The sequence below is a fragment of the Phocoena phocoena genome, chromosome 17, assembly GCF_963924675.1.
Source record: "Phocoena phocoena chromosome 17, mPhoPho1.1, whole genome shotgun sequence".
NCBI lineage: Eukaryota > Metazoa > Chordata > Mammalia > Artiodactyla > Phocoenidae > Phocoena > Phocoena phocoena.
The window spans coordinates 39917958-39938671 of NC_089235.1; the positions used below are offsets into that span (position 1 = coordinate 39917958).

The window sequence follows — 20714 nt, forward strand, 5'->3', positions numbered from 1 at the left end:
TGAATCTTCACAACAACCTATTACAGTAGGTACCACTATTATTATTTTTATAGACCAGGAAATGAAGGGTAGGTTAAGTAAAACATATCATGGTTGCACAGAATGTACAGGAAAGGATCTAGAATATAAAGATCTGGAGACAGGTTGAGGTGATTAACGCTCTCCTAATTGCTTAGCTGCTCCTCTTTTCCTAGCATTGCACAAATACAGTCCATCGTTACAGAGTCACAGTAGTGCTCCATAGTGTTCCTTTGGTCTGCCTTTTTACTTTATTGCCAGTATGCCATTAATTCAGCTGCTGGATTATTCAATAGCTATGTATTGTTGCTGTACTAAAAGTGAATGGTGATAAATGGGTAACAAAGCTGCTTATTACAGACTCGAATTTGAGCCAGTGTTTTATAATGCATATAAAACCAATATGATAGTAAACACCAGAAACATTTTTTTTTAAAAAAACAATGTGGAATTCTCAGCTGGTTCTGGATGGTTCTCAGCCTGTGTGTGTGTGTGTGTGTGTGTGTGTGTGTGTGTGTGTGTGTGAGAGAGAGAGAGAGAGAGAGAGAGAGAGAGAGAGAGAGGGAGAGAGAGAGAGAGAGAGATATTCATTCTTCCTTACCTGATGGTGTTTCTCATGATTTCTTCCTGAGCCACTTTCTCTATCTATTCTCTGGGCAAACTCACTAATTTACTTCCACACGCTTCTTTGGAGCTACCGGCTTCTAAACCCAACAATGCAATAGATATTTCCATTTGGAAGTCTCCCTGGGCGTTTCAATTTCAACATGTTAAAAAAGAACATATCTTTCTGTGTCCAAAAACCTGCTGGTCCTTGTGTTCTCTTTACTTGAGGAACCAGCACCGCATACCACCAGGTATTAAAGGTAAAGCCTTTTTTTTTTTTTGCGGTACGCGGGCCTCTCACTGTTGTGGCCTCTCCCGTTGCGGAGCACAGGCTCCGGACGCGCAGGCTCAGCGGCCATGGCTCACGGGCCCAGCCGCTCCGCGGCATGTGGGATCTTCCCGAGCCAGGGCATGAACCCGTGTCCCCTGTATCGGCAGGTGGACTCTCAACCACTGCGCCACCAGGGAAGCCCAAGAAAGCCATTCTTAACTTCCTTCCCTCACCATCCTAGTCATCAGTAACTCTCACCGGTTCTTTGCCTCAGTATTGGATTCTTTATATCAAATTCTGCTTTCCTCTCTTGCCAGTATGTTTTTTTAAAAGAACAATCTTTTAAATTAAAAACACAGATCTGATTACATGTTTTTTAAACCACTTTACTGAGGTATTATTGAGATATAAAAAGCTGTACTTATTTAGCATACACACTTGGTGAGTCCTTGGAGATAAGGCTATACTAGTGAAACCATCACCACAATCAATGCCACCAATATCTATTACCTCCAAAAGTTTCCTCCCACCCTCTTTATTTTTTGTGTGCATGTGTGATAAGAAGACAACAAAGTGATTATGTGCCCTTAAAATCTTTTTATTAAAGGTTTCCATTTGCTGTAGGAAAAAATACCCAAATGTATGACTGCATGCTATTGCATGAGCTGACTTGCCTACCTCTTGAGCTCTTTTCAAGGCACTCTTCCTCTCATGCTCTACACTTTGTTGCACCTTTTCCAGTTCTTCGCAGGAATGACGCACTTTTTGTTTCCTCTGCCTGAAACACATTTTTTTCCTGTTATTCCTCTCTTCACTGACTGCTATGCAGAAATCTTACTTTTCTGAGGAAGGCCTTTCCTGACTCACCAGACTCTGTAAGATCTCCCTATAATCTGCTCCCCATGTTGTAACTTCCATCAAGGTAAAATGTGTCTTCTTTCCCCCTGTATCCTTAGTGACTAGCCAGCCCTTGGGAAATATACAATAAATATCTATTGAATGAATTAATGTATGTTCATTCCTGCAGGTGAAAACTAATGTGCTTTGTACAGTTTTCTTTTAGAGTTGTTTACAAATTTAAATGTTTAAAAATCAAAAATTGTTTTTCTTTAGCACCGTTTAAAAATGTTTAAAATGTTAATATTAATCTAGTTATTAATAGTATGCTTTTTACACTGAGGTACAAATTCAGAGAGTTGCCTTTCACATTGATATACACATCCAAAGAGAGAGTTTGGTGTGAAATTTACCTAAACATGATTTCAGCTGCTTCTGCCATCTCCAATTCTCAACCAGAGTGCCTATCTAGGATTCCAACAAGATTTAAAAAATATATCTATATTTAAATCATGTCATAATCGATGAACAGGTTTTTGTTTTGTTACTGTATTTAAAAAAATCATGGCCATTACTCTGTTACATATAAATTGTTATGGTGATAAGTCATAATTGGTGGGAACTATTTCCCCCCCCCCACAATCACTGTATGCTTTTGGTTTTAAGATACCTATACTTTGGAAGTGTGATTAGTCCTCCAAACAGCAGGTCTAGATATGCCCAGTCAATCATCTGCACTGGCTGGTTGACTAAGAAGTAGTTCGATGCCAGCTCCAGGACTGCACTAGACCCATCCAGTTGTAGCTGGAGCCCTTTGTAGGGTGGGAAGACAGCAGAAGCAATTTCATGTATCAGGGCATTAGGAATGGCAGATTCTTTCCTGAATTAATAATTGAGGTACTCAGAATCCATCTGCTATCTAACTACCTTTCCTCTATCGTGAGAAAGAATTCAATCTGTTATTTACATGTGCCCAGAAGGCCTAAGAGTAGTCAATGCTAGGGAGCTCCTAGCATTGAGGGGGCAGTCTCAATCCATAAATAGGGTCAACAGAGGAACAAAAAATCAAACCAAAAGCAGGATACTCAATTAAATGGAAATTTCAAATACACAACAAATAATTTTTAGCTTAAGTCTGGCCCAAATATTGCATGGAACATGTACTAAAGTGTCCTATATTACCTGGCAATTCTAATAGTCAATTCAACTAAATTTCACAAATATTTGGAGGGCTTACTTATCTGAAAGAAGAGAGGATGGAAACTTGGTCCAAAGTCAGCAACCTTTGTCTACTAAAATAGCTTTGCCTGGGAAAATCTTGATAATAGGCCGCTTAGTACCAACAATGTTTTTCTTTATTTATGAATATTATTTCATATGATCAATTTGGTAAAAAAAAAAAGTCTCTTCCTGGAGGAGTTTTAACTGTAGGAAAAAAACCTACTTTAGAAAATGTCCTAAGATGCTTAATATGTTAATTCAAAAATATCTAAATAGAACACACATTGTTCAATGTGTCCCAATAGGGAGGATTTTATGGTTCCCAGTTTGACTCTGTTGGTTTGTATGATTGTGGTTCTCCCAGTCAGTGGAAAAGGAAGACAGCAGATCCTTATGAGTGATAATAGAGCAAATATACTCAGGAGGCACTGACGCATAACTTCAAACAATGAGGAAGAAGTGAGGCCTGCTTGAGAAATAACTGCAGGAGCAACTGATAAGTGCAGCCCTTTATCCCCATTTTTACAGAAAAGGCAGAGAAAAAAATTAATCCGGGCTTCCCTGGTGGCGCAGTGGTTGGGAGTCCGCCTGCCGATGCAGGGGACATGGGTTCGTGCCCCGGTCCGGGAGGATCTCACATGCCGCGGAGCGGCTGGGCCCGTGAGCCATGGCCGCTGAGCCTGCGCATCCGGAGCCTCTGCTCCACAACGGGAGAGGCCACAATGGTGAGAGGCCCGCGTATCGCAAAAATAAATAAATAAATAAAATAAAAAATTAATCCATAGTCACAAGTAGAACTAGTGACAAGCTAAGACAAAACGGCTTCAAATCACAGTTCTCGTTGATAGTGCAAAATATACAGCTTATCATGTTGGTCTTCTAAGACACCCACAGCTAATACTATTGTCAACAACTTTTAAGTCAATTACCAAAATACTTGTCTACAATGTGTTTCAAAGAGTTGAAACAACGGTATAAAACATGACCAAAATACAAATCAGGATATAATGGTAGTAAGAGTGTTATGTGTTTTCAAAGATGAATTGATCACATTTGGTTCAGACTTCACAAAGGAGATGGTGTTTGAAAATAATTTAAATATGTTCATCAATGGATAATTACAAATTTATGACATAATAAAGATGAAACAGAGTTCCATATCTTTAACAGAAGAAGAGCTGAACTAATGCAAAGATTTCACACTAATTATTCTGTTACTAGTAATAAGGTGACGCATTGGATAGAAGAATGTTTTTGAAATAGACTTCGCCTGTACTTTTCTGGTTTTAAGTAGGTAAGTCTTCAGGGGCTTTTGTTTTATATTTGTCTCATATCCTGGTAACAAACTACTTGGCACACAGAAGGCACATATTTAATTTTAAGATAGAAACCTTAGGAATCATTTCAACTCATCATTTATCACATCCAATTTGTCACTAGGCCCTGTAAATTTACCTCCAGCATTCTTTTGAATCCCTTCTCTTTGAACATTTTTATTTCCATTGCCTTATTTCAAGACTTTACTTTTTTAACCCAGTTTACTACAATAGCTTCCTAATCTACATTTTCTTAAAAGACTTACAACAAAGCATTTCACATCAATCCCTAAAATTATCTACTGCGTACTAAAGGGGTCCTCAAACTTCTAGAGAGGAGGCCGAAAATCATATTGTTCTTTGAGAGTGGACTGTAAATAAAAGACCATTTGAGAAAATTTGAGGTGTTTAGGATTGGTCAAGATGAGGCAAAGGATAATGAAATGACCCTTCAAATTCTGGATGGGAAACTAGCAGCCCATGGTTTGCAGTCGTAAAATGGTCAATCAAATTCGAATCGGAAGTTATCTTAGGACCATGTGCCCACTAGCTATGTGCATTATTATCTGGAAGCAGCTGGTCTTATCGACTTATGGAATGACTTACTGAACGCTCAGCTATACGGCCAGCTGCAAGGCAACATCTTGAGCAGTTAGGGGTACATCTTTTTGGATGAGTTGATATTTTGAACAAAAAATGTCTTATTTTTCTCATAGCAAAATTACACTGGTTCAGGGATAAAATGACCCATTCTCATGATTCTTATGTGGAAGTTTAGGGTTCAAGGGAAGAATGTTTCTACTAGGGAACACAATCACGATTCCACTGATTAGTATCTAAAGGCTGAATATTTATCTCTCTTCTTTCATGTTTCCATTTGATTTTGAGAAGCTATTTTTTTCTCTGTCTCCACTACTGTATAGAGCATACAGTATAATTTAAATTATATTTAAATTTACAATTAAGTCCTTGAGGTGATCATGAAGGAACTATGGGAGGAATGGTCATCACCTCAAGACCCTAGACTTGGAAAACAGTGGCCCTCAGTGGCCACTGTATTGTTCTCACATGAGGTGGAGCTCTGCCTGCTTATCATCTGATAAGCTGGACGCTGAAATCTGCTGCTGTGTACGTGGGCTCTTGTGGTTTTCAAAGACCAACAGTTTTGTTCTCTCTGCTTTGACCCAGGCCTTTTCTGAGCAACTGGTATCTTCCATCCATGTTTCTAACTCCTGGTCCAGTGCTGTTTGACAGGCAAGACATATTTACATGCAACCAAAGGCATAAAAAGAGTTCCTGGAACTGTTTTTGCACAGCACTGAAAACTGATAGCTTCTCCCCAAATATCCTAACTTGATAAAGGAAGGAGACTCTTGCTGCCTGCTAAGAACGCCTTTTTCCTCTCGTTCTATCATGGGCATTTTGTCAGTTCCTAAATTACTTCTTAGTACTGTTGAGGGAGATAGATCCTGGTATATTTGGAGAATGCCAGATATAATAAAAGTGAAGACAAACAGTATAACAAGTTAAAACTATGTTCCATTGTGGAATATCTAAACGCACCTCTCCCCCGCACTGACCATAAGTATTACTGTTTTCAAAATAATATCATGCAAATACATTTGTTTAACAAGTTTGGGTGGTTAAAAACACTAAGTTCCAAGTACAAGCTTCCTTCCTGTAGATGTCTAGCGGCTTACTAAACCAACGCGTCAACCCAGAGGGTTTTGCCTCGCTCTGAAAGCACCAGGAGGACGTAGGAGCCCTGAGTTCCAGTTCTGGCTTCGACTAGCTTTGTGACTTACACTCGCTGCACCTCAGTTTCCTCTCTGTAAAATGGGGCGGGTACGCGGGCTGGATCTGGATATTCTCTGACTACCTGAGTCCACCCACAAAAGCTCCAGAAAGCCCGCTCGGGCGCCCACCTTTCTCTGTGAGGACGGGCGAGGAAAGGGGAGGCAGCTGGACGCCCGCACTCTCCTCCCGTGGGGGGCGGAGGAGCCGGGGAAGCGGTCCCAGAGCACCAGCAGTGGGCGGTGCCACTTCGCGTAGAGCCGCCTTCCGGCCCGCGCAGGACCAGGCGCGCCCGCCAAACGCTCCGGCCGCCCTCCGCTCCCGGCATTCTGGTTCCAGGGCCGCCCGGGGGGACGCGGTTGGCCGCGACACCGGAGGGGGGCGGGTCAGGAAGTGGGGGCGCGGCGGCCGGGAGCGGGCCTGGGGAGGCCGAGGGGTTCCGCAACACGGAGCGGGGGAGACTCTGAGCCGCGCGGGAGCCGGAGGGGCGCCCCGGCCTCCGCGGGGACGATGGCGGAGGAAGAAGGTGACCTCCCTGGGGTCCAGCGCGCCTACTGTCGCCCGAGGTCTCGGGAAAGGGGGCGGGGGCTCGAGGGCCCCGGGGGCCGGGGCTGCGGGCGGTCCGGCGGGAAAGAACGGGACGGCGGGGGGAGGTGTGTGGAGAAATTCAGAAGGAGCGGAGTAAATAGCCCGAAGTTGTGTCGGCTCTAGTGGGAAGCGAAAGTGGAGCTTGAAGTTGGGAATCGTGCAGGAAGAGAGAAACCCGTGTGGGGAGTGATGGAGAGGGAGGGCTGTGAGCAGATGACTGATGGGGGTGGGGGACATACTTTGGTTTAGAAGATGTAGGTTTAGGTACTGAGTGCATTTTCGAGAGGGATAGTTGTTTAACCAAATGCCCCTCAGTCTGAGTGCGCTCTTTAGAGGTCTGTGGATTCTGACAAATACAAAGTCATCACCGGTGAGAGGAGCCGCAGGCCAAGGGGACAAACAGAGGCAAGGGTTTGGGGTAGACGTGGTAAGGTGGATTGGGAGGGGATGAGCAAGCAGAAACTGAAGGTCAAGTTCAGTTACAGGTTAGGGCGAGATGGCAAAGGGAGAAGGGATGTAAGTGGTTTTGGGGGGATCTGGAAGCCAGGAGTGCTTTCTGGGTGAAAGTGGGTGGGCTGGAGAAAGCTTTTCATGCCCCTTCAGGGCCAATGCCAAGAAAATTAATTCGTAGAAATCGATAGGTATGAGATAAAAATGCCGAGTTGGGAGGAACTTAGCTAGTGAGAGATGTTATAGGAAACATTCGTGTCATGATATCTTCATGATAGGCATGCTACTTTCAGGCATAGGTATAATGGTGTCTCTTGACTGGGCAGTTAGATTTTTCATCCTTTTGGAAAACATGACTTTTTACCTTATTGAGGGGAGTTGTGAATGTGATCTATTTAGATTGAAGCCTTACTGAACCAAGAGTGCAAGAAGGGAGTTTCAAGAATTCAGTGGAAAGCAATTTAAAAAAATTAATTGTAAGAATTGTTTGCTGCTCTGTGTCTTGCTGCTCTGTCCCTGTCCTCCCTCTTGTTTCATATTTGCCTCGTCTTCCTTAAGTTTTCTGTGTTAAAACTGATCTAAATTTAAGACACTCTACCTAAAAACAGCTTCAAAACCAAAACTCTTTGTAGTTGGTAAGGAAGAATGTAATTCTGTTTGTTGCCTTGGTTTTATCTTTGGTTGCAGTATATGTAATACATTTTTTGATACTTTTTCCTTTTCTGATTAACTGCAAATCTCTAGGGGTAGGTTGAGGAGCTAGCTTATATGTTTCCATGAGCACTTAAGTTAAAGCATAAAAAAATTAATACTGCAGTACTAAAAGTCTTTAATATTATATATCATGCAAATGAGAAATTGTTTTAAGAGGTTATAGTTACACCTAACCAAATAGGTATGATGTAGAACCAGTTATGGTTTCATAAACCATACAAGTTTGTGAAATTTAATTCTGTGATATAAAATGAAAAATGATTTTTGTTTGTAGAATTACAGATAATCCAAAGCAATGAAATACATCTTGGAACAATTAATGGATTGCAGTTTTGTTAAAGTTTATTCAACAGAGTTTTTAATTCCATAAATATTTGACTGTCTAATGTGTTAGGTACTGGGATATAATAGTCAACAATGAGTAATTCTCATTTATTGTAATCTAGTAATGATATTTATAGTAAACATGTCTATGTCCTATGCATTTTTCTGAGTACTTTCCATTTATTAGGCACTCTATACTGTTTTTCAAAATGCATGTTATTGGGCTTCCCTGGTGGCGCAGTGGTTGAGAGTCCGCCTCCCGATGCAGGGGACATGGGTTCGTGCCTCGGTCCGGGAAGATCCCACATGCCGCGGAGTGGCTGGGCCCGTGAGCCATGGCGGCTGAGCTTGCGCGTCTGGAGCCTGTTCTCCACAACAGGAGAGGCCTGCGTACCGCAATAAATAAATAAATAAATAAAATGCATGTTATTTGTATTCACTGTGTTAAAATTAGACTAAATAGTCTATTTTACTTGTATCCAGATGTTCTCTATATCGCTTTTTGCTTATCTTTCACATTCACTTGGATCCTCTTCATTGTCCCACTTTTCTCTAAGTAAATACTCTTTGGGAAATCTCATCTTCTCTTGGTGCTGTAGAGGGTCATGGTATTTATATTTATGTTTCCTGGAAGATATGTTAGAGCAAAGAAAGGAAGTGATAGCCTTGAGCAGAGTAATGTTCATAATTCACTTGGAAGTTGCTATGTATAGTCTAGATGGACATTTGCAAGCCTATTTGTAGCCCTGTTAACTATCCTATGTGAAGATCACTGAGCCAGAGACTGAAATGGCAGGTTATTTTTGTGGCTATGTTATCATTTTTATTTATTTGACTTTTTCTTTTATTCTTTATTTTTGATATGGATAGATTCTTTTTTTCTTTTCTTCCTTTATTTTGGCTGTTGGCTCTTAATTGCGGCACGTGGGGTCTTCATTGAGGCATGTGGGATCTTTCTTTGTAGTGTGCGGGCTTCTATCTAGTTGTGACGTATGGGTTTTCTCTCTAGTTGTCGCACAGGCTCCAGGGTGTGTGGGCTCAGTAGTTGTGGCGCGCAGGCTTAGTTGCCCGTGGCATGTGGGATCCTAGTTTCCCGATCAGGGATGGAACCCGCTTCCCCTGCGTTGGAAGGCAGATTCTTTACCACTGTACCACCAGGGAAGTCACTCTTTTTTTTTTTTTTTTTTAATTGAAATATAGTTGATTTACTACTTTGACTTTTTCTTTACAATGCTAAAAGTATAAGATAGTGAAAAGGAAACCTGAATTCTATCCCAGAGCTTTCCTATCAGGATTAATAATCTAGTTTGTCCACAGCTTTGGCCTTTGTTACTTATCCACCTAAAGATTCTGGGCTTTGTTTATCAATTATGAAGTTAAAAGATCAATATAAAGGAAATGAGGTAAAGTTTGCATCCAGTCAGTTTTGATTTATGGTCACAGTCAAAAAATTTAGGGACAAGATTGTAGAGATTGGTTAAAAAGTTTACTGTATTTCCCAAGTAGTACTTTTTGCTCCCACAATTTAATGCCACTGAAATTGCCATGTCTTAAAACCAATGGACATATTTAACATGGTAGTGCCAATTTTCCCCTTGAAAAACATCAAATAGTATCTTAAAATATATGGCTTCTTAGAATCAAGAAAATATAGTATTGGAATTCCCTGGTAGTCCAGTGGTTAGGACTCTGCGCTTTCACTCTGCGGGTTCAGTCCCTGGTCGTGCAGCACGGCCAAAAAAATAATAATAAAGAAAATACAGTATTATAGATCCTCTACAGATTATTTATTTGTATGATAAACATTGCTGATATAGATTCCTGAGAGATGACTGATTAAGATTTATATACTTCATAAATAACGGGGTTCTGTGCAAAATTTTTGTTAAATTCCCTGGTGGTCCAATGGTTAAGACTCTGTGCTTCCACTGCAGGGGGCACAGGTTCCGTGCCTGGTCAGGGGACTAAGATCCTGCATGCTGTGCAGTGCGGCCAAAAACAAAAACCAAACCAAACAAAAAAACCATTTATGTGCACAGAGAACACTTTATTAAAATCCTTGTAAAGTGATTGATTTTATAGAGAATTTTTTTAAAAAGAAAAATAATAGCTTTTTGTAAAGAACACTTTATGTGAATATCCCCTTCCTTCCCAAATTATCTTTATCTTAAATGTGTGCTTTTAGACTGTCTAATAAAAAAAGCCCTATCTAACCCATTGGTCACATAATTTGTTAACTTCCTCAGTAGATTTGTTAACTTGGTTTCTGAAATTACCCAATTAAAATTTTTTAATCCAGTACTGTTAATGTGTTTAATCATGCACGTGTATCTACTAAGTATATGTCTTGTGGTTATATTTTTCCCATGTATTCTTTTTTAATAAAATTTAAAATAATAACTTGCATTTGAAGACTTCATTTGGCTTTACATAAATTTTCATTCTTGTTGAATGCTTCTAACTTTTGCTTTAACCCATAGCGGGGGAAAATTAAAAGGAAGTCATGAAGAAGGAATATAATAATATTTATTAGTTGTCCCAGATTTGTATGCAAAAATATTCAATATCCATGGTATGGCTTTTCTAATAATGTCATTTTCTAATGTCTTCACTGACTTTACTACTTAACATGATTATAAAATAAATGATAAATAGTATAGAAATGGTTAAAAATTAACTAGTCAGACAGAATCCACTAAATATACAGTATTTTTTCCCTCAGTGTGTCAGTGTTTAAAGATATTTTAGCAAACGTGAATTTGCTTTGAAGCTACTTTAAAATCCATTTTACTCATTTTCCATAGTAAAGTTAGAGAATCAGCCATCTGATCATCAGCAACAGTAGCTGATTCATTTCTCCTTTTTTAACTCCTCTTTTTAGGCTCATTTTTCCTAGCCTTAAGCCATTACTAAGAGAAAAGAAAAAACTCTTCTCTGCTTCTATTAGAAGGAGATAAGTTCTTGTACCACCTGAAACCTTGACAGCCCATCATAGTATCCTATATCTACATGACATAGTCTACCTCATAATTAACTCTAGGGAGGAAAAGTAGTTAAGTTGAATATCGTAAATTCCTGTTTAATTTGGAATTTAGTTTACTGATTTGGAGGTACTTTCCGCATTACATTTTTTTAATCGGGTATAGAAAGAGTAGATACTCTAATTTTGGGAAAATTTCTGAGAGTTTCCCAAATATAGGGATTTTTAATAGGTTCAGCCTATTTTCTAATACCTAAATCTCTAAGACTGTTGAATGATAATGATACCACAGCACTGTGAAATTCTCCAGAACCTTCAGGATTATTTAAAAAAAATGAAGTATAGGACTTCCCTGGTGGCGCAGTTGTTAAGAATCCACCTGCCAATGCAGGGGACACGGATTCGAGCCCTGGTCCGGGAAGATTCCACATGCTGCGGAGTAACTAAGCCTGTGAGCCACAACTGCTAAGGCTGCGCTCTAGAGCCCACAAGCCACAACTACTGAGCCCATGTGCTACAACTGCTGAAGCCCTCGTGCCTAGAGCCTGTGCTCCGCAACAAAAGAAGCCATTGCAATGAGAGTAGCCCCCGCTCACCACAACTAGAGAAAACCCACGTGCAGCAATGAAGACCCAATGCAGACAAAAATAAATTTAACAATGAAGTATAGTTTTATGATCAATGTATTTTATTTTATTTTTATTTTAAAAAAATTGTTAACTCATGAATGATGCATGTTATACTCTCAGGTAACTAGAATAATAAGCTGATTTATTAAATAACACTTTGTTCTCCAGTCATTCTGGAAAAGAGTTTACTTATTGGGATATTTTGAAAATAGCATCATCTCAGGAGAAGAGCTCAGTTTATCAGTAGGACTCTGAAAGCATGAGTTGGAGGCAGAACTTATACTGTCTTTTTGTTTGTAGGAAAGGAAAGTTTTGCGGGGAATGCTAAAATAATTATGAAGAAAGTTATCTTTGGTACGAATAGTTCTTCACGGGACTTTTACCTAAGTATAATAAAAGTAAATCAGTTTGAGATATAGACAGAATAATTTGATACATACATTGCAATAACTTTTCAAATATTTTAAGGACCAACTATAGAACTGCGCCAAAGAAAAAAGCCAAAGTCTTCAGAAAATAAAGAATCTGCCAAAGAAGAGAAAATCAACAATACTGCAATTCCTGAAAGAGTTCCAAAACGTAAGTTAGAGAGATTTGGAGTTTTTATGCTATTACAAAAATAGTTATGTTAGGTAATATATTTTACATTAATATTTCAAATGTATAAACATATTTTATCTTAAGTATGAGGTGATATTGGTCAACTTGCATTAGGTTTTGCTGTAGAACAATTCCTAAGTCTCACTGGCTTACAAAAAACATTTATTTCTGATCAACATTACATATTGTGGCTGTAGGTTGGCTGATGTCGCTTCATGTCATGAAGGCATAATCCCTATTTGGGATGTGTTTTTCTTGTGGCAGAGAAAAAGAGCAGGAGAAGAGGCAGAGTCATGCAGTACCTCTTAAAGTTTCTGCTGAACTGGCACACTGTCACTTGTACTCACGTTCTGTTGTCCCAACCAAGTCATATAATCAATCTAGACAGTGGGATGGAGAAGTTTAGTCTGACTACAGGGAAGCATGGCAAGTCACATGGTAATAGGCAGGGATGAAAAGTCTTTTTATAGGAAAGGACAAAATAGTTGGGAAGAAGGATAAGTCTACCACATTCTGGCCTTTTGGTCATAAATATTTACTTGTCTCCCTCAGACAAAATATACTTGGTACCTCCCCGACCCCAAGGAAGACACCCAGTGTTATCCAGTCAGGGCATCAGTCTTGAAGCCCAAGGTCTTGTTATCTTCATCAGGGTCAGCTGTGACTCATTCAATCCAGAGACCTATGAATTAAAAAGACAAGTTATCTGCTCTGTGTTAGGGGTCCCCAAGAACACCCCCATGTTCAGAGATTAGGAGGAGTCACAGGTCTCAGAATTCAGTCATATTCACAGCTGTAATTTATTACAGTGAACATACAAAAGAAAATCAGCAAAGAGAAAGGACCTATGGGCTAAAGACTGCAAGAAACTAGGCAGAAGCTTCCAAGTCACATAGGACATACATAATTCCTTCAGCATCAAATTGTGACATTTGTAGGTTTGTCTACCTGGGAAGCTTATTAGCAACTCTGCTCAGGGTTTTTACTGGTGGCTGGTCATGTAGCCTCTGCTTAATGCATAGGAAAATTCTAGATTCCCAGAAGGAAAGCAGTAGGTATGAACCACACTGTTTGCACAAATAAGTTAGGTACAGTAAACCACTCATTAGAAAATGGTGGGAACCCTTTTGAAATCCACGTTCCCAGATGCCTGCCAAGAGCCTGCCTTGTAAGCAGGCTTTCTTAGCAAAGCACATGACCCCTTTTCCATTATACACTTTTGGATGAGGATAGGATATCAAAATAAATGCTTCCACTCAGAAAGAGGAAGAGTGAGAGGCACATTAACCACTGGTCCATAGCAATTTTGAAATCCTTCTAGGTAAATATGAGGTCTTCCTCCTCTGGGGAATGTTTCTTGATTAGGCCCTAGTTGTTTTCCTTGGAAGTAGTTTCCCAGTTCATTGTTCTTTGTCGTCCTTGGCTTCATCCTCTGGAGGTCCTTCCGTTTCTGTTATCCTTCTGAACCATATCTGAAAGTGGCTTTGGAGAATATGCCATCCTTAGGAGCTGAAGAGCTTTCGTAAATAGATTTTTTCCCATAGGGAGTTCAGGGGCCATTTATATAAATTTGCTCACATAAGATAAAGGCAGTGAGTCACCTACAGATCTAGTTCAAAGGTTAGCAGCAAGAAAACTTTTTGGGAGCTGGAAAATAATAATCCATCTGCGTGACAAAACATTTTATAAAACTGTTTCCTGTGAATAGTTGCAATTTTAATACTAATTTTTAAATTATTTTAGGTAACAAGATCACAAACAGAATATTACTAGAGTACCTTGATTATCTGCAGCTTTTTTTTTTTTGACATTTTTATTTTAGACTGCAAAAGACAAAAGTGAGCAAACAAACAGACAACAAAAAACTTGAAATAGGCTTGTCAAATGATGTAAATTCATCCTTTCCAGGGAAGCAGAAGATAGACCAGTGCAGGTTATCCTCAAGGCCACATATATCCTGCTTCACTGCTGCTTGCACTCTGCTGGGTTTTGATCATTCTTTGGGTCATAGGCTGGATTATTTTCCTCATCTCCTTCTTCTTCCCTTTCCTCATCTCCTTCTTCTTCCCCTTCCTCATCTGCTTCTTCACCTTCTTCATTATAACCATCATCATCTTCAATAGCTTCTCCAGTAAAGTATAACACTGATTATACACTCACATAAAAAGTGACCAATTTCAAAGTCCACAGCAAGGATAGCTTCAGCCATCATCCAGATCTCCACTCTCAGGAACTTCAGGAGGGGCAAAAACATTAAAGAAAGAGTCATTAGAAACTTTTTTGGTCACAGTATGAATTGTCCCACATCCCTTGTGTTTCTGTTTCTTCTTAATGGTTTTCAAAGTGACATTCTTCCCTTTTTTCCAATCTATCTGGCACACTGTACAACCCATAATTTCTGGTCCATCAAAAGAAAAAGGATCAGAATCATCTGGTTCTGACCTCATCCTATATGTCTTTGTCAACCCTTCATTTGTCAAATATTCATTGGGTTCAAAGTGAAATTCTAAGACAAAACTCATAGGCTGACCAGCATCTGAGAAGTTCACTTCAGTATCTTTCAAGTGCTTCAGAATAGGTTCATCCCGTTCCTGAACCATATCACTGACCAAGTCAACATTCTTAAACATGGTCAGCCAAAATTCAGGAATTCCCTTGGGGTCTTCTTTTTCTTCATCCTTTTTCTCATCTACAATCTTGGCTTTTTATTTTAGCTCCTCTGAAATTTTATCTTCCTCATCTGGTTTCCATTCACATTCTTCTTCTGTAGGTTCATAAATGGCATTAATGATCTCAAATCGCTTATCAAATAGAAGCTGATAGGGAACAGCATACTTTCTTTCAAGATCATGAACTTCCTCATAGAACTTGGCTTCTATCTGTGCACATTTAACTTGAAGGTTTTTGAGAGCATTCACACATCTTTTAACTACCCTAGACAAGTTGTCGATGTCTGCCATGTTGTATGAATGCCAAATATCAGTGGCTAGCAGGGGGAGCCAGGCGGCCAGAGGTGTGCAGGCAGTGACTCAGGGTGGCGGTGAGAGGAGCAGAAGCTATCAGCTACTTTTGATTACAGGAAAGAGACACATGAGAACAGAATTGGCCCATTTGCAGTCAGGAAAGAAGAGGAAAATAGGAATCCAAAATTTCTGGGGCTTGTAGTGTTGAAATTAGTATTGTTTGTCTTTTCAACTAGGAAAAAATACTCAATAAAATTGAGAAATACTTTAAGTAACAAAGGCTGATTAAGATGAATCCTTAGGGCAACACCCAAATCAAGGGCATGACTGTCACATAGTTTGTTAAAATGTATAAATGGATTAAAGTAGCTCCTACTAACTCCTTTCAGTTGAATAAAGCACTCAGGGAAAAAGAACAAAGGGTGTGGCTTTATGTGACAAATAAACAAAGCTTCATAAGCTCAAAATACTTGTAGTTAAATCTTTGAGAGAGGCTTATCTAGAAGAATTGTGGGTATAGTTATTGGAGTATGGAGTTGACTGGAATCAAGTAGGTAAAAAGCCAACAAAATTGTTCTTTTCTTTGCAAAAATGAATGATTTAATTTTTAAAAATTAAGGTATAACTAACATATCATAAAATGCACAGAATCAGGGCTTCCCTGGTGGCGCAGTGGTTAAGAATCAGCCTGCCAATTCAGGGGACATGTGTTCAAGCCCTGGTCCGGGAAGATACCACATGCCGCGGAGCAGCCAAGCCCGTGTGCCACAACTACTGAGCCTGTGCTCTAGAGCCCACGAATCACAACTACTGAGCCCGTGTGCCACAACTACTGAACCCTGCACGCCTAGAGCCCGTGCTTCACAACAAGAGAAGCCACCGCAATGAGAAGCCCGTGCACCACAACAAAGAGTAGCCCCTGCTTGCCACCACTAGAGAAAGCTTGTGTGCAGCAACGAAGACCCAACGCAGCCATAAATAAATAAATAAATAAATAAATAGAAAAGAAAGCCCTGCTTAAAAAAAAATGCACAGAATCATAGGTATTTAATTAAATGAGTTTGGGTACTTGACTACAACTAAGATGCATAACATTCCCTTATCCCAGAAAGTTCTTTTGTGTCCCTTTCCAGGAGATTTTCCCTGTACTCCCCAAAACAACCACTCTCTGATATTTTTCAATATTGATTAACTTTGCATGTTCTAGAATTTCATATAAATGGAGTCATACAACGTATATGTCCTTGTGCCTGGATTCTTTCACTTAGCTCAATATGTTATCCTTTAAAAATATAATCATTTTGAGATTCATTCTTCTTGCTGTAAGTGTTCTTGCTTTTCCTGTTGGACATTTGAGTAATTTCCAGTATTCTGCTATTATGAATAAGGCTGCTGTGAATACTTGTACGAATCTTTTTGTGGACATCTATTTTTATTTATTTATTTATTTTTTATTTTTTATTTTTTTGCTGTACACGGGCCTCTCTCTGTCGTGGCCTCTCCCGTTGAGGAGCACAGGCTCCGGATGCGCAGGCTCAGCGGCCATGGCTCACGGGCCCAGCCGCTCCGCGGCATGTGGGATCTTCCCGGACCGGGGCACGAACCCGTGTCCCCTGCATCGGCAGGCGGACTCTCAACCACTGCGCCACCAGGGAAGCCCCTGGACATCTATTTTTATTTCTCTTAGGTAAAAACCTAGGAGAATTGCTGGCTAAGCTTTGAGAGAGACATACTGTCAAAAGAACTGCCAGCCTAGATTAAGGACACAACTATTCATGTCTTAAAATGATGTATGAGTCCCTAACTTTCTACATGCAGAAAGCAGGCTGAGTAAGCTGCTCTAAGGGTATCTTTCTTGAGAAGGAGTGAGTGTGTTTTGCCTTTGGGAGGGAAGTAGACATTTGTGACTAATGGGGCAAATCCTGGTGGATCCTTCTATTGTTTGCAAATGTTTTCTCCCTGCCCTGGTGGATTATACATTCCTTCCCATTACCATGTGATTTGGATTGCCTCTCTGAAGTGGAGTATACCTCCCTACCCCGTTGTCAGGTTTATCCATGTGACTTTCCTGGGCCAATGGAATGTGAGTGGAAGTAGCAGTGTACTAGTTCTGACCAGAAATTATAAGAGGCATTGTATGTTTTTGTCTGTTCTGCTGCTCTTTTCCTTTGTAATGAGAACAGCATGTCCCAAATAGGGACTGATCCCATTCTGGAATTCTGAAGGTACAAGAGGAGCCACAGCTAATCTGAAGTCTGGAATTGAGTGGAGAGTGACTGCTGACCCAAAACCCACAGTAACATGAATGAGAATTAAATATATGTTCTGTAAGCCACTGGTAATATGGGGGTCACTTTTTTACTACAGCAAAGCTGACTAATAAGAGTGATCATTTAAAACGTTTTGGAAAATACAGTATAAGAAAGGTGTTTAAACAATTTAGAGATAGCTCCTATAAAATAGTATTTTCCCCTGATTACAAAAATGTACTTTTAGGGTAGAAAATGTGAAAATAGAGATAAGTATAATAAAAATATATGCATAATTCCAGTAGATAATAGCTATTCTTAAAATTTTGGCAAGTACTGCTTATATTTTTTTCAATGTATTTATACTTTTTCTTTTCTTTTTTTTACTTTTTGTGAAATTGAATCCTACAATTTTTTTTTTCTTTTGGCTGCGTGGCTTGCCGGATCTCAGTTCCCCGACCGGGGATTGAATGCTGGTTGAGCCACGGCAGTGAAAGCCTGGAATCCTAACCACTAGCCCACCAGGCCCATGATAATTTTTTAATATAAATTTACTTATTATTTATTTATTTTTGGCTGCATTGGATCTTCGTTGCTACACGCGGGCTTTCTCTAGTTGCGGCGAGCGGGGGCTATACTTCGTTGTGGTGCATGAGCTTCTCATTGTGGTGGCTTCTCTTGTTGAGGAGCACGGGCTCTAGGTGCGTGGGCTTTAGTAGTTGCGGCTCGCAGGCTCAGTAGTCGTGGCATGCAGGCTTAGTTGCTCCGCAGCATGTGGGATCTTCCCAGACCAGGGATCGAACCCATGTCCCCTGCATTGGCAGACAGGTTCTTAACCACTGTGCCACCAGGGAAGTCCCCCGTGATATTTTTTTTTTTTTTTTTGTGGTACGTGGGCCTCTCACTTGCTGTGGCCTCTCGCGTTACAGAGCACAGGCTCCGGACACGCAGGCTCTGGACGCGCAGGCTCAGCCTCTTCATGGCATGTGGGATCTTCCCGGACTGGGGCACGAACCCGTGTCCCCTGCATCGGCAGATGGACTCTCAACCACTGTGCCACCAGGGAAGCCCCCGTGATAATTTTTTAATAAATAATTTCCAGGGCCCAGAGCTCTTTATTTTCTCTAAAATATATACACTTATACCAAACACTGATAGCTTGATTCCAGCTTTGACTCTTTACAAAATCTTTCATAAACAAAATAGCGCTAAGGTAAGGCATTTATATATAAGATTTGGTTGAATATATTTTTTGTAATAGCCCTTGATAATTAGGATTAATTTGTCATTGTCCAAGACTTAATTTAAAAAAAAAAACAGAAAAAGGTACATATTTAGAAACTTTGTAGCACTTTTACCAAATTGCCATGGTAGGTAAGTTTTTTTATTAGTCTGTTTATAGTTTACATTGTGTCAACATTGCTTTAATTAACTGTCTTTTTTTTTTTTTTTTGCGGTACGCGGGCCTCTCACTGTCGTGACCTCTCCCGTTGCGGAGCAAAGGCTCCGGACGCGCAGGCTCAGCGGCCATGACTCGCAGGCTCAGCGGCCATGGCTCACGGGCTCAGCCTCTCCGCCGCATGTGGGATCTTCCTGGACCCGGGCACGAACCCATGTCCCCTACATTGGCAGGCGGACTCTCAACCACTGCGCCACCAGGGAAGCCCATCTGTCATATATTTTTACAAGTATGCTTCTGTAGCCCAATAATAATGCCTATTGATAGTATTTACTGATCTCTTACTATGTGCCAGGCCAAATGCTTTACACGTACTATTGGAAGCAGTGATTTTATTTATTTATTTCACATCTTTATTGGAGTATAATTGCTTTACAATGTTGTGTTAGTTTCTGCTGTATAACAAAGTGAATCAGCTATATGTACACATATATCCCCATATCCCCTCTCTCTTGCGTCTCCCTCCCACTCTCCCTATCCCACCCCTCTAGGTGGTCACAAAGTACTGAGCTGATCTCCCTGTGCTATGCGGCTGCTTCCCACTAGCTATCTGTTTTACACTTGGTAGTGTATATATGTCCATGCCACTCTCTCACTTCATCCTAGCTTACCTTTCCCCCCTCCCCATGTCCTCAAGTCCATTCTCTACATCTGCATCTTTATTCCTGTCCTGCCCCTGGGTTCTTCAGAACCATTTTTTTTTTTTTACATTCCATATATATGTGTTAGCGTACGGTATTTGTTTTACTCTTTCTGACTTACTTCACTCTGTATGACAGTTTCTAGGTCCATCCACCTCACTACAAATAACTCAATTTCATTTCTTTTTATGGCTGAGTAATATTCCACTATATATATGTGCCACATCTTCTTTATGCATTCATCTGTCAGTGGACACTTAGGTTGCTCCCATGTCTTGGCTATTGTAAATAGAGCTGCAATGAACATTGTGGCATATGACTCTTTTTGAATTATGGTTTTCTCAGGGTATATGCCCAGTAGTGGGATTGCTGGGTCATATGGTAGTTCTATTTTTAGTTTTTTAAGGAACCTCCATACTGTTTTCCATAGTGATTGTATCAATTTACATTCCCACCAGCAGTGCAGGAGGGTTCCCTTTTCTCCACACCCTCTCCAGCATTTACTGTTTGTAGATTTTTTTTGATGATGGCCATTGTGACCCATGTGAGGTGATACCTCATTGTAGTTTTGATTTTCATTTCTATAATGATTGGTGGTGTTGAGCATCCTTTAATGTGTTTGTTGGCAGTCTGTATATCTTCGTTTGAGAAATGTCTATTTAGGTCTTCTGCCCATTTTTGGATTGGGTTGTTTGTTTTTTTGATATTGAGCTGCATGAGCTGCTTGTATATTTTGGAGATTAATCCTTTTTCAGTTGGAAAGCAGTAATTTTAAAGCAATTGTGTCATGCTGATTATTTTTAAAAATTTTTATTTTGTTTATTTATTTATTTTTATATTTTGACTGCACCGAAGGCTTGTGGGATCTTAGTTCCCTGACCAGGGATTGAATCCGCTCCCTTGGCAGTGAAAGCGCAGAGTCCTAACCATTGGACTTCCAGGGAATTCCCTGATTCTAATGTTTGATTTATTGGGTAGTGTCTTTCAAGCACTTTGAATATAATTCTTATCAATTTAGTGATTTAGCTATTCTATTTAATGTCTCTGGTATACT

At 40.1% G+C, this 20714-nt stretch overlaps 1 protein-coding gene and 1 pseudogene across 1 annotated transcript in view; one reads left to right on the forward strand and one right to left on the reverse strand.

The window, feature by feature from the left end:
- The first annotated feature begins 6573 nt into the window (after positions 1–6573).
- Positions 6574–20714, forward strand: part of DPY19L4 (dpy-19 like 4) — a 58918-nt gene continuing 44777 nt past the window's right edge. Inside the window, exons 1-2 of the mRNA XM_065895528.1 lie at positions 6574–6589; positions 12217–12327. Coding sequence (XP_065751600.1) covers positions 6574–6589; positions 12217–12327 — 127 coding nt within the window. The remainder of the gene's footprint in view (positions 6590–12216; positions 12328–20714) is intronic.
- Positions 14311–15308, reverse strand: LOC136137084 (nucleosome assembly protein 1-like 1 pseudogene; annotated as a pseudogene).